This window comes from Lagopus leucura, unplaced genomic scaffold (genome assembly GCF_019238085.1).
Source record: "Lagopus leucura isolate 7727_CA_CO unplaced genomic scaffold, USGS_WTPT01 Super-Scaffold_739, whole genome shotgun sequence".
NCBI classification, from domain to species: Eukaryota; Metazoa; Chordata; class Aves; order Galliformes; family Phasianidae; genus Lagopus; species Lagopus leucura.
This window is the reverse complement of record NW_024962255.1, coordinates 14392484-14405176: the sequence shown is the minus strand read 5'-3', so window position 1 is coordinate 14405176 and position 12693 is coordinate 14392484. Positions and strand designations below refer to the sequence as shown.

General features: G+C 36.0%; 1 protein-coding gene across 7 annotated transcripts in view; it reads left to right on the top strand.

Moving 5' to 3' along the window:
- KAT6B (lysine acetyltransferase 6B) overlaps positions 1-12693 on the top strand; it is a 91142-nt gene that overhangs the window by 57136 nt on the left and 21313 nt on the right. For 5 of the 7 annotated variants that reach the window (XM_042862683.1, XM_042862681.1, XM_042862680.1 and 2 more), the window contains 6 exons: positions 24-955; positions 1847-1968; positions 3584-3699; positions 5662-5803; positions 8908-9069; positions 11441-11534. In XM_042862683.1, the coding sequence (XP_042718617.1) occupies positions 24-955; positions 1847-1968; positions 3584-3699; positions 5662-5803; positions 8908-9069; positions 11441-11534 (1568 nt within the window). The remainder of the gene's footprint in view (positions 1-23; positions 956-1846; positions 1969-3583; positions 3700-5661; positions 5804-8907; positions 9070-11440; positions 11535-12693) is intronic. The other 2 variants (XM_042862686.1, XM_042862687.1) reach the window with 2 other exon arrangements.

Genomic DNA, 12693 nt, shown 5'->3' with positions numbered 1-12693 from the left:
TTGTTTTCCAAATTTTTACATAGGTCTGTAACCAGTGATGAAGGATCCGTGAATGCATTCACAGGAAGGGGGTCACCTGGTAGGGGTCAAAAGACTAAAGTCTGTACCACACCTTCATCTGGTCATGCTGCATCTGTGAAGGATTCAAGCAGCAGATTGCCTGTTACAGACCCCACTCGGCCTGGTGCCACCACCAAAATCACCACCACCTCCACCTACATATCTGCCTCTACACTTAAAGTTAACAAGAAAACCAAAGGGCTTATTGATGGCCTTACTAAGTTTTTTACCCCATCACCTGATGGTCGCAGATCACGAGGTGAAATAATAGACTTTTCAAAGCACTATCGTCCAAGGAAAAAGGTCTCTCAGAAACAGTCATGCACTTCTCTTGTGTTGGCTACAGGTACCACACAAAAGCTAAAACCTCCACCTTCTTCACTTCTACCCCCAACCCCCATCTCTGGTCAGAGCCCCACTTTGCAAAAATCTAGCACTTCCACTTCTTCTAATTCTCCTCAAAGTTCTTCCAGACAGTCAAGTGCTCCCTCCTTTAGTAGTCTTCCTAGTAATAGTCAGCTAAAGGGACTCTTTGATGGACTCTCTCGTATCTGTGCTACTCAGGAACAGTCTCGAAAAAAGGGACATCTAGGCTATGCACAACCCAAGCGTATGCGTTGTAAACCAGAATTATCTTCTACTTCAAAATCTAATAGATGTTTTTATAGAAGGAAAGAGGTTAGAAACAGATTTATTCCTTATGTCTGTTCCTCTGGATGGGGTTTGTCTAGAGGGCTTGCTTTTAAAGCAATTGCTCACCTCAAGAGAACAACTTTACTTAAAAAGCACGGGATTCTAGGCAGATTAAAGTATAAAGTGACCCCTCAGATGGGGACCCCCTCAACAGGGAAGGGGAGCTTGGCAGACGGAAGAATTAAACCTGATCAGGATGATGGTAAGCAAAGGTCAAAGCGCCAACCAAACCTGTGTCCCATCCAAAATCAAAATTCCTATTTTGTCACATAGGTCTTAGCTATTTCTCCTGTTCTTACTTCACTTTCATGCAGAAGTGACGAAACTTTGACTGACTAAACCTCCAAAGTATTTTTTCTGACTAATACCACACCACCTTTTTATTTTTTTTTTTTTGCATCTGTAGTGACATTAGGAGCTCCAAATGCCTTCATAATGTTGCTTATGGCTGTTTAGTACCGCATGAATAGCCACTTCTCATGCTACTTCCTTGTTCTTCATCTGCCCTTTCTCTGGCAGGAGTGCTGTCATTATGATTGTGTGCTGTCAGTGCTTATGATGATGGGCATTTCAATTCATTTCCTTCTGCTCCATTGCTTTTTCATGAACAATTCCATCCTGTTATGGTCTCCACAACACTTGATCTGTACTGCTGTGAACTACCTTTTTTTATAATTTTGTTTAAGAAAAAATATACTGATAACTTTTGAATGAACATTCAGCTTAGCACTGGTCTCCAACTTTTAAGGGCAACTTTTTCCCTCTTATTTTTATAATTACCTTGTAGAATGTCCTAGAATTTATCAGCTCTAATGACAGAAATTCCTTTTCATGTGATTCAAAATGAATTTAATAGAGCTAGGCTGTAAAGGCTTAGATAGGCAAGAAGAAAGGCAAGCGAGTACCAAAAATAGCTCATGCAACAGCAAGCTATGAAACCAGAAAGGGGAGAAGCATTCGTTTCTGTTATTCAGAATCTCAGATTTAGTTCAATAGCTGTAACTGCTACATCCCTATTTAGGGGCATCACTTTGGTAAGGCATGCTTAATTTTCATGTCTGTGAATAAACTTTTTGCTGGTTTTAAATAACAGATACTGAAATCAAACTAAGCATCAAACAAGAAAATACAGATGTATATCTGGTGGGAAGCAAGGACACGGTTACGCAGGAGGATTTGGACGTATTTAAACAGGCTCGGGAACTTTCCTTAGAGGTAAGACTGTTTAGACTGTTTCATGAAATTATATATATAAATTAAAACCTGATTCACTTTTATATTCATAATTCATCTTAATTGTCAGTGAATTCCTTTTTTACCTACTATGTCATGCTTGTAAATTGAATTTGGGAGACACTGTGTATATAGTTGGTCTCCTAGACTGGAGGCAAGGCACTGGAATTGGTCAGTTGAGTACACGTTTGATAGATTTTGAAAGATATCTTTGGGCATTTTGGGTACAGGACTACCACTGATTAAGGTCAGAGATTCGGCATAGCTGAAATCCTGATCCGGACTGAGAAGATTATGGTCAGTGAGAACGTGCTTTGATTTTCCTGTGAGAAGAGTCACAATGAAAAGTGAAATCTGTCCCAGGAAGTGCTGTTTAGTAGAAGGAGAGTGGCCTTATCAACTTTATAACTTTATTTTGACCCACCATTTATCACACTTTGGGTTTAAATAACATAACTGACTTGTAGTAGCAAAAATGCTTGAGCTGAATTGGAGTAAAGCTGTTCGTATCAACTGGTGGTGGTGTTCTTCTCTAAGATATGTGCTGGTGATTTAAGCTTATTGAGATTGAGCTGGTTTTCTTTACCATGGAATCTGGTCCAGGCTGCTGATCTTTTAATTTTAATTTTTTTTTGCAAAAGAGTCTTTTAAATGTATTTGTCAGTGAAATGAGCAAGCCTAGTAGGCTAGTAGAGCAAGAAGCTCTTCATAAGTCAATTGTGAGGTGATTTTGCCCTTCAAGCAGCATGTCGAGAACGTGAGTCAGAAGGGAGGTGCATGTAATGCTTCAACTGCTGCTTCTTATAAAATTGCATCATAAACCATTCATTACATATAGTGACTTCTAATGGAAGTCAATTGTTTTCAGGTTAAAAACAAAAGAACTAGTATTACTGAATGTAGGTCAGTGCAATTAATTTATCATAGACTGAATTCAGAGTGTCAGTCAACAAACTTGAACCAAATTTGAAAATTCAGCTTCATGATTAGTTTGTTTCCATTTGCTCATAGAAATGGTTCCCACTTCTTCCTCATTTCTAGCTTTCAGATTCAATTAAAAGATGTGATATGTTAAGATTTCTAAAATTGCTGGCAATTAAATTACTTATTTTTTCATCTTTATTCTATTTTTGTATTTAGCTGTTGCTTTAGAGTCTTGCTGATCATATTCCAGTCAGCTCAACTTTAGTATGTTACCTGAAATCTGTTTCAGTATACCATTGATACTGTAAGATCAAGTACCATGGTCTCCAGAAAGGTTTTGCTGATCCTCTCTCCTTTCTTCTTTGTCATGATGACTGTTTAGTTTGAATTAGGATGGTAGAAAACTCATCTCACTAGGTGCTGCAGGAAAAGGGGATTCAGGCAGTTGTGCCTCTTCTGGGCCATTTATTATCTACTGTTTTTGCTTCATGTTTGGCACACTGAAAAGAATTATCATCTCTTATATCTAGCTGTTGGCAAACTTTCATCTCTGTCCGTGTGGGCTGGAAGAATTTATGTCTGAATATTGTCACACTTTCACTGGGTGAAATTGATAACAAGTTTCTGTTTACTTTCTCTATAACTAGTATTTTGCTTTTGTTGCACCTGACAGAAAATTGGGTGTAAAAACACTGCTGATACAAGTGGGCGATACCCTTCGGTGATAGAGTTTGGAAAATATGAGATCCAGACATGGTACTCTTCACCTTACCCACAGGAATATGCAAGGTAGTGAGTTGTCAAGATTGTCATGTATTACTGTTTTTAATGATATAATTTACTTTCTTACTCTTCTGTAATTGTTTGTAATTTATTTGTATAACTCTTAAGAGCAAATATTCTTTTGTAATTACAAGAGAAGCTAAGAAGTTGCATTGTCTTTTTCTAGTTCTATTCAAGGTTACATTAGAAGTACTGATTTTATTTTCTTCCCAGTTTTGCATAGACTTTAGCTTTGCAACACATATTGGTATTTCTTTTAAAAGAGTTTGCAACCAGGTATGTCCAGCCTGTAGCCACTTAAAGCAATTACTTTTGTTTGCTATCTAGAAGTTGTTAACTTCCTTTTTGTTCATTTATTTTTTATTTCTTCATTTTTGAGGCCTGTGAAAGTCTGTAAATATTAGATAAATAAGTCAAAGTGTGGCACCAGTGACTGCCTGGCACAGGATGCCTTAGAGTCAGATGAAAGCATGAACTAGTGCTTGGTAGATGCCTGTTGATTTTTGCATGTGCTGAAAATACATTTTTTATTAATTCATTGTGGCACATGTGGAAATTTACAGAACCGTGTACTCATCAAGTAGTTTACTGCAGTAGGAAACCAAGCTATCTGCTCTGTTCCAAAAAGCTTTTGCATGACATTGATGTAAGCTGCCTTTTTCTCTTCTTTCTCTCATTCCTTGATGTTGCTCTCTTTCCATAATGGAAATGAGGGACATATTTTCAATTGATAATACAAAAAACATGGCCTAAAAAAAAGTTTAAAGTACATTTTTTTGTTCTTATTGCCAGTGGTTTTATAGTGTTATTTATTATTTTATCTTTTTATTTTAGTTCTTCTTTTAATCTCTCAATTTGTATCATGTGGTGTGTGAGATACCTGCTTCGTTAAGTAAATTAATCACAAATAGAGGCATCAAAATGGTTAGTCATTAGCATGAGACAACAATGGGGTAGCATTTGTAGGAGACAGTGTGGTTCTTGGCCGTAAGCACAGGGGAATTACATAATGGAACAAATAGTTCAAACTATTTTTGTGTTGATAAGCTTTCTTAGTATAAACCATGGCTATGATCCCAGGATGTGCTGGTAGCTTCTGAGCAGAGTCTCTGCTCTGTTCTAAAACTTTGTAGACTAATTTTTGCAGCAGTCTTCCAGTGCTCTACTTATTTTTTAAACATACGTTTGAAGCCATAAAACTCTCTGTAAGGGGTGGTTTCTAGTATGCAGAACACTTATCAGCATTGTCTAACACTGGTCATGTGAGTTAGTTGTTTCTCACCCAAATGAATCCTCTGTGGAAGAATAGTCACATAGTATGCATTGTCTCATGGAGATGGATGAAAGGGAGACTTTTCATCTATATGTGGATTGTTTGGATAGGCTTCTTTGGTCAACAAAATGATAAGGTAGGCAAGGGATGGGAGAGTAAAATCCTATCACAAGTTGCTATCCCATCTAAATATTAGGAGTAGTGTGGGGACAAAAATAATCTTTAAGATTTTCCCATATCCAAAGTAAGGAAAATCGAAGTGAGGGACATTGCTTTATGTTGTGCTGCGTGTCCCTTCTGTGTTTATTGGAAGGGAAAGGGTGAAACTGGAGACATGACTCCGGTCTGCCTGATGGGAGACTTGATGGAGATCACAGCCAAAACTTCTGTGGAATCTGGGAAAGGGGAAGTAATAGGGATCTGTACAATAAAGCAGTTGACCATAGTCCAACTCTGTTGAATCAGTTTTACCGTGGTTGATCTCTCATCTTTCTTTTCTAATAGCTGATGTAAATAGTTAATCATTCCCTGTAATGTGATGTTTTTCTTCTTATTATTTTGTTTACTTAAACTTCTGCAGTATTTACTTGAGGTACTTTATATTAAAATGGGGAGGGGCTTGTCAGTTTGAGGTAACTTTTCTGTGTACAGGATTTCATTATTTTTTATAAAATATCTTTCTAATTTTTATACAGACTACCAAAGCTTTACCTGTGTGAATTCTGTCTTAAATACATGAAAAGTAAAAACATTTTGTTAAGGCATTCAAAGAAGTGTGGCTGGTTTCATCCTCCAGCCAATGAAATCTACAGAAGAAATGACCTGTCAGTGTTTGAGGTAGGTACATCGAAATCTAAATTTCTGAAGTTAACTGATCAGTAGACATTACAGACTGGTTCTAGAGTGGTGGTTGTGGAAACTTCAGCATACTTGAACACTTCCTTGGAGTTTCCTATCACACTGTAAAAACAAGTCCATCTTCCCTGTTCTGTTCCACCCTGCCATATTCAATCATGGCTAATTTTCTTTATTTGTACTTCATGAATTACTCTACCTTTTAAGATATTTGTGTAGCATGTATTTTAGATGGAAACTGCAGTGGAAGCCATATACTGGATTACCTTTCCATCTCAGCAGAAGTGCCTTTCGCCCTTTCATTTCTGGCTATTTGAGCATTTTGAATGTAGAGTACTAAACATAATGTAGATATCTCTGTATGCAGTGATGTTTATTATGTACTGTTCTTGAATTACAAATACTAGCTACTTAAGTGCTTTTGCCTTCCTTCTGGATGTTTGAGAATTAAATGTCCTGGTTGAGTGACGGAGGTTTAGTCCAACATCAGCCACAACAAACTGCCTTTAATTTAGAAATTACAGAATTGAGCTTATGAGTGCATGGTCTTCTATAATTTAAATATTAATTAATATTAATATTATTTAATATTAATTTAATATTTGATATATCAATATTAATTAACATTAATGTTAATTAAATTAATATTATTAATATATACTGGGAGACTTCTACTGTAAATGCATTTGAGTTTTAAGAGTAGCCTAGACAACAGGAACCTTGTATATGAGATAGCATGCCTGCAGTTATTAAAGCTGCGCATTTTCCTCTTGGCTGTTTCTCAGTAATCATTACCAGTGGTGCTAACAGAACAGACTGTCAACAGTGCTCTGACTTCTTTTGAGAGTTTTTCTAAACAGCTGTATATCTGGGTGTGTATGTTATGCTGAATCCTTTTTAATTGCAAGTACTATAGATTCTACTTTAATTTTATGTTTTCATGATGTGTAAATGTCTGTCGTGCTAGGTAATTGCCATTGTCTAATGAAACAATGTGAAATGCAGTTTTGGAATTCTTAACTTAAAAAAAAAAATCTTAATATTTGTGTAATTAACTTGTTTGGTTTTGTGCTGTTAAAGAAAATAGCAATCTGCATCAGGATTGTTTCCTTCCTAAGTTGAGTAATTGTTCTGAGGACTGTAGATGAGCCAGCAGAAGGCTTAAGTTATAACAAGCTTAATTCTTTTTCTATTAAGAACCAGACTTGTTCTGTCAGCTCCAAATAATTAGCCTTTGCTCTGTTAGCAGCTGTTAAGATCTGTGCAGCATACAACCATAGGCAAATTCTGCTTTTCAGGTTTTTTTCATTAATAAACTACTGGTAAGCTGTGAGTAAAAACTTGTTTAGAACATAAAGTAAATACATCTCAGTGTGGAGGAAACTGTACATCTAAAAAACACATGGAAAACAAAGTGCACGTGAAAGAAATGTTCAGACTTTCTCTACTGCTCTTATCCCCTTTCTCAGTTTCAGGTACTTCAATAAACACATATGAAATAGTCTTTCTTATTTTGAAGGTTAGCTTAAGTTATTATTCTGAAGAAAATTATTATTCTGTTGAAACTTAATCATCAGCTGATGTCCTTTCTCGTAGGTACTTTAGGAACTCTGCACCCATTTTGTATTTGACAGAATGAAGAGTTTGTGGTTCCCTTGTGCTCTGTTTTCTAGAGAGAGATAAATGAGTTTGGCATTTAAGACTTACGTACCTCTGCTAAGAGCATGACTTTGCCAGATTTGAGAGAAGGCTTTGACATAGTTTACTGCTATGTTTTAGCCAAGAAACTTTGACAGATGCTTCCTTTTGAAGTTTTGGTTTTGTTTTTCTTCCTATTTGTATTTAAAGCTGATGAACAAGCTGTAGTTGCCTGGAATTTAAAGAGTACTTTTATTTTTTTGTACAAATGTTCTTTCTGAAAAAGATAGCTTATATAATTGTATTTTCAAACTTGTGGCTTACCCACAGATGATTTTTACTTGATGTTCTCCTTTTCAAACTTGCTACTAAGGGTGGAAAAAAAAGGGGGGAAAAGAAAGAAAACCTTTGGACAATGGAGTGAGTTGTATGAGAGTTTAATCTAGTTGATAATGTTCTCAAGTGCTATATGCAAGTATATTCTAATGCCTACATTAGTTGTAGTTGTGTATTAAATGTGTTGGCATTTTTTTCTTTTTAATTCTGATAACACAAGTATGTTACTGAAGTCACTTTGAAAAATATACAAAAGGTTGAGATTTACTCATTTATAACTAGGTTTCTTACTAGAAACAGAATAAAATGTGGTTCCATTTTAGTACTGTGTGCATACTGCATGGCTGGCTCTGTGAATGAAATATAAATAGTGACTTTATCAAAGAACATCAGTACAAGCAAACACTTCCATTAACATTATTTCAAAAAGACTTGCCTTTGAACCTTCCTTTTCAGAGTAACTAATTGATCTAGGAGATCTGTATGTATGTCTAGCTTTTCTATAGCTGTCTGCATCACAGCTTGACTCTTTACACTCATAACATACCTAGACTAATTGTAGTACTTAGTCTCAAATTTTACTTCTCAAGCTCAATAGGGTTTTAGTCTAGCATAGAGTTTTTGCCTTGTTTAATTTATCCAAAACATGGCTATGATTGATAACAAATTGGCAGCTCGTTCACTGGCCTAACGCCTAAGCGATTCAACATAATGCACTTCATTGTTTTTTATTGTTGTGTGTGTGTTGGATACCATAGCCTTTTACCAAATCACAGTTCAGTGTAGTTTTCAGTAATACGCTTTTGTTGTCTGCCAGTCTTGTTCACTCAGTTTCTGGAAGTAAGTTAAAGAGATAAATCTGACTTACAAAGTGAAGTAACTTTGTTTAGCAAAGCCAGATCCTGAGATAATACTGATACATGTAAAGTAATCAGGACTAGTTGGAAAATTCTTATTTAACAAAAAGCGGGGACATCTCTCCTGAACCTTTTTTTTTTTTCCCTCTTGTAATCTTTTCCATGTTTCCACCTAGCACATGAGTGATTCAAGAAGCTATTTTGTCATAACGTGTTGATGACTTTGGAAGTAACTGCCTCTGTCTTGCTTTCTAGGTTGATGGAAACGTGAGCAAAATTTATTGTCAGAACCTTTGTTTGTTAGCTAAGCTCTTTCTGGACCACAAAACCTTGTATTATGATGTTGAACCATTCCTCTTCTATGTTCTTACAAAAAATGATGAGAAAGGATGCCATTTAGTTGGATATTTCTCTAAGGTAAAATATGAACATTTGTATTTTAAAACATTTCTAATTTCTCACTACCTTAATATTGTGTCAACAGCAAAGAAGAAATTGATTCAGAAACTTAAAATCCTCTCTGTAAATCTGAAATGAAATGTGATTGATCTCAAATGTACTAGTACTGTCTTTTCTCAAAGACTGCTGCAAACTGAGAAATTCTATGTACATTCAGCCATGTACATTTCTTTTCAGAATGCGTTGTGATTTGTACTTGTGCAGCTGGAAATTAGATCTGCTTTTTCCCCTATCAGATTTGCCATTGCCTACTAAATCTAAGTTCATAAAATGCTGGATGTTTGGAATTACGTTGATTTCCATGTGTTTTAATGGCTATGCTGCTAGCGGTTCAGCTTGCCAAGTTAAACATGAATGGCCCAACTGTGTTCATCTTTGTTTCTCTCTTATGTAGACCAATCTAATACAGTTACTTAGCACACAGAACGTAAGAACACAACGCCTAACTTGATTGTGGATATCTTCCTTAGATTGGATGGCTTTTCTTGTGACATCGCTTTGAATTTTAAAGGAATATTCGCTGCTATAAACAAAAATAGTACTCCTGTGTCCTGTCTTGACAAATGGTAACAAAAATAGTGGTGAAAGATAATTAGATATGCTTGCAACAAGAAAAGCATCTAATTGACAATCTGACTGTAAGAAATTTGATTACTTGGTATATAGTTAGAAAATCCGTACTTCTTGTCTCTAGTATCACCACCACTCTCAGTGTATTGTTTACTTTCTTTAAGAATAGATTTGAAATTTTTTTTTAAGAAGTCTAAAAATTGCATCAGAGTACCTGCATGCTGTGTAGTTATCTCTTGGGATGTTTTGCTGTTCTTCAAAATTGCTGATTGAAGTAACAATTTCTAGTGTACTCTCTTATGTTAGCTGTACGTTCTTGTGACATCCAAACAAGTCAACTCTGATACTGTAAGATATTTCCTAGTAGGCATAGATACGGCATATGTCCAGATGAATCTCTCCTGATATTTCTTCAAACATTCAGCAAGAATGCATTTTGTTCTCCAGCTCTACCTTTGTAGAGGGTTCATTCATTCATTTGTTGGTTTTGGTGACTGCAAATGTTTTTGCTACCATAATTCAAGACAAAACTCTGCCATCTTGAATTCCTCTTCAATACTGAAATCATTTGCATGTGCCCCCTCTTCTTCTTAAAGCATGTGTTTGTGTGTGTGTACCTGCTGGGAAAAACAGTGCTGCTTTTCTTCCCTGAGTCCAAATGTATTGGCTGGATGTGTTCTTAGTACTATCAACAGTCTTGAGAGTTTAGGATCCTGAACAGAGTTTATAAGCTTTTTCAGAGAAAATAATACTTTCAGATTCATGTTACCATAGAAAATAAGAAAGCTTCTAAAATAAAGCATTTGTATCCAATTTCACACCTGAAGAAATGTTTGGAAACCAACATTGCTGGAATGTGGTTTTGTCAGTGTGATCACTTATCTGGTGTCGTCTTTTGTGTGGAGGCTGAAATAATAGGTGGTATTTTGAGCTATCTGTGTGCTTGCCCCGATTTCTTGTATCTCATTGTCTTGAATTGGTCTTCCCTAAAGCTACTAAGTGCTGATTTCTTGTTTTCTCTGTAATCTCTTAAAGGCAACAAAGATTTAAGACTCTTAATCAAATAGAGTCTAAAGAACATAAAACCTAAAAACTATATTGTTAGAAGAGCTTCCTGGTTATAAATCTTCCTTCCATTGTGTTTAGCAGTTGGTGTAATACTTGCCTGCATTGTCTTAATGTCATGTGACTTCATTTTGTCTGAAAGAGCTTTGAATTTTGAGCATTCTGCCTTCATTTGGGTTCAGGTGAGAAGCTTTTAGCTCTGAAAAAGTTAGTACAGCTTGGTTCTGTGGATAATAGGGTGTGTTCCTTGCCACTTTTCACTCAAAGACAACAAAAAGATGGAAACCAGCAAGCAGTTAGTGTAGTCATTGCAGGAAATATAACTTCGCCTTGCATATGGATATTATTTTCCCCTTTTATATCCTTGAGAGAGAGGTCAGTGATGCATGAAAATATTTTCCTCTTCCCCATCCTCCTCCTTTACAGTGCTTAACCTTCATTATGCTGTTTAGACGACGTATCTAATTTTCAAGGTGCTGAATAGCTAACCAGTAAAAATAAATATTTTGAAGGGTATGTTTGATTGATACTTCCTTCTTATAATTAAATATTAACATTGAATTTCTCGACTTTGGTACTGACCTCAAGCATCTGTTCACCTTATTGGGATATTTTGAAAGGATAGTGGCAGGTGCAGGCAATTGCCCACTTCAGCAGTGCTTTGACATACTTGATCTGTTTCTCCTTCCCTCAGGAAAAGCTTTGCCAGCAGAAGTACAATGTCTCCTGCATAATGATCATGCCCCAATACCAAAGGCAAGGATTTGGAAGGTTTCTCATTGATTTCAGTAAGTGAAGTGTTTCATTTACATTTGTGATCCAGGGAGCTGTTGATTGTTGTAAGAAACTGTAATATGTAAAACTTTATTTAACATGCTTTGTTGTTTTTATCAATAGATAATGTGATTTGTGTTTATATTTGCATAGGATAGGAAAGCTCCCTGAAGTGAAAAACTTGGTGCTGCTCTGTTATTGTACTCCGGGAGATTGAGAATGGATCTCTCAGCAGTAATATTAGCTCACAAAGCTATTACCCTGAATGAATTGTCTAAATTACTTTCCATTTTGCCTTGCTCATTAGTAGAAGAAGAGGTAATTATTTGTGATTAAAGCTTAAGAAGATGTTAGTCCAAAGCATTTTCTACATTTTAATATTTCTGGTTTTTATGTTCTTTAGCTAAGAGAACTGTTTCAGCTGAAGAATTGCTACATAGAAGGAATGTGTTTTGGTTTCTGTCTTAAAATACAGTATTTCTTAGTGGAAATAGTTAGAAAGAAGTTTAGGTGTTCATAGGTGTTCTGCAGCTTTGTTTTGCTGTGTTTTTTGATCAGTTTGAAAGTTTGAGGAACAGTTGTTGAAATATAGATTTGTTATCCCTCTAATCTTAAAGCAGCAATGAAACTCTAAACAAAATTGTCTAAGGAATCTTCTCAGCTAAATGTCCTAAATGCTACTGATTACAACTTCCTATTGTAATTTAAAGGGAGGATGATGTATTCTGTATGTAGTGAGAAGAGTGGTGAATCTGGTTTTCACCGTTGTTTAGGATTTTTTAAGGCACCGTAGGATTATGTGACAACAGAAAAATTTAAGAAAATAAGATTCCTGCCCAAAAGGTGTGTGCTAGTACAATAAAATGCAAATTAAAATACATTGCAGTATAACAGCAGGACAGAGGATAATTTCTAACTGTAGTTTTCAAGTTCTGGGTCTTAAGTATGCTACCCAGCTTGACTATGCTAGTGTTAATGAAGATACTTAGTATATTTCTTAATTCCATGGCTTTTTAAACAGTCTTCACCGTACCCTTGTGAGTTGGGTAAGGCTGGTCTTGGACCACTTAATCCACCATTGAAATGCAGCCATCACTGGTGTGGAACGCAGCAGCTGTTCTATCGTGTGCATTCTGCACTGTTTTTGCAGAGATGGTGAGAAATACCGTGTAT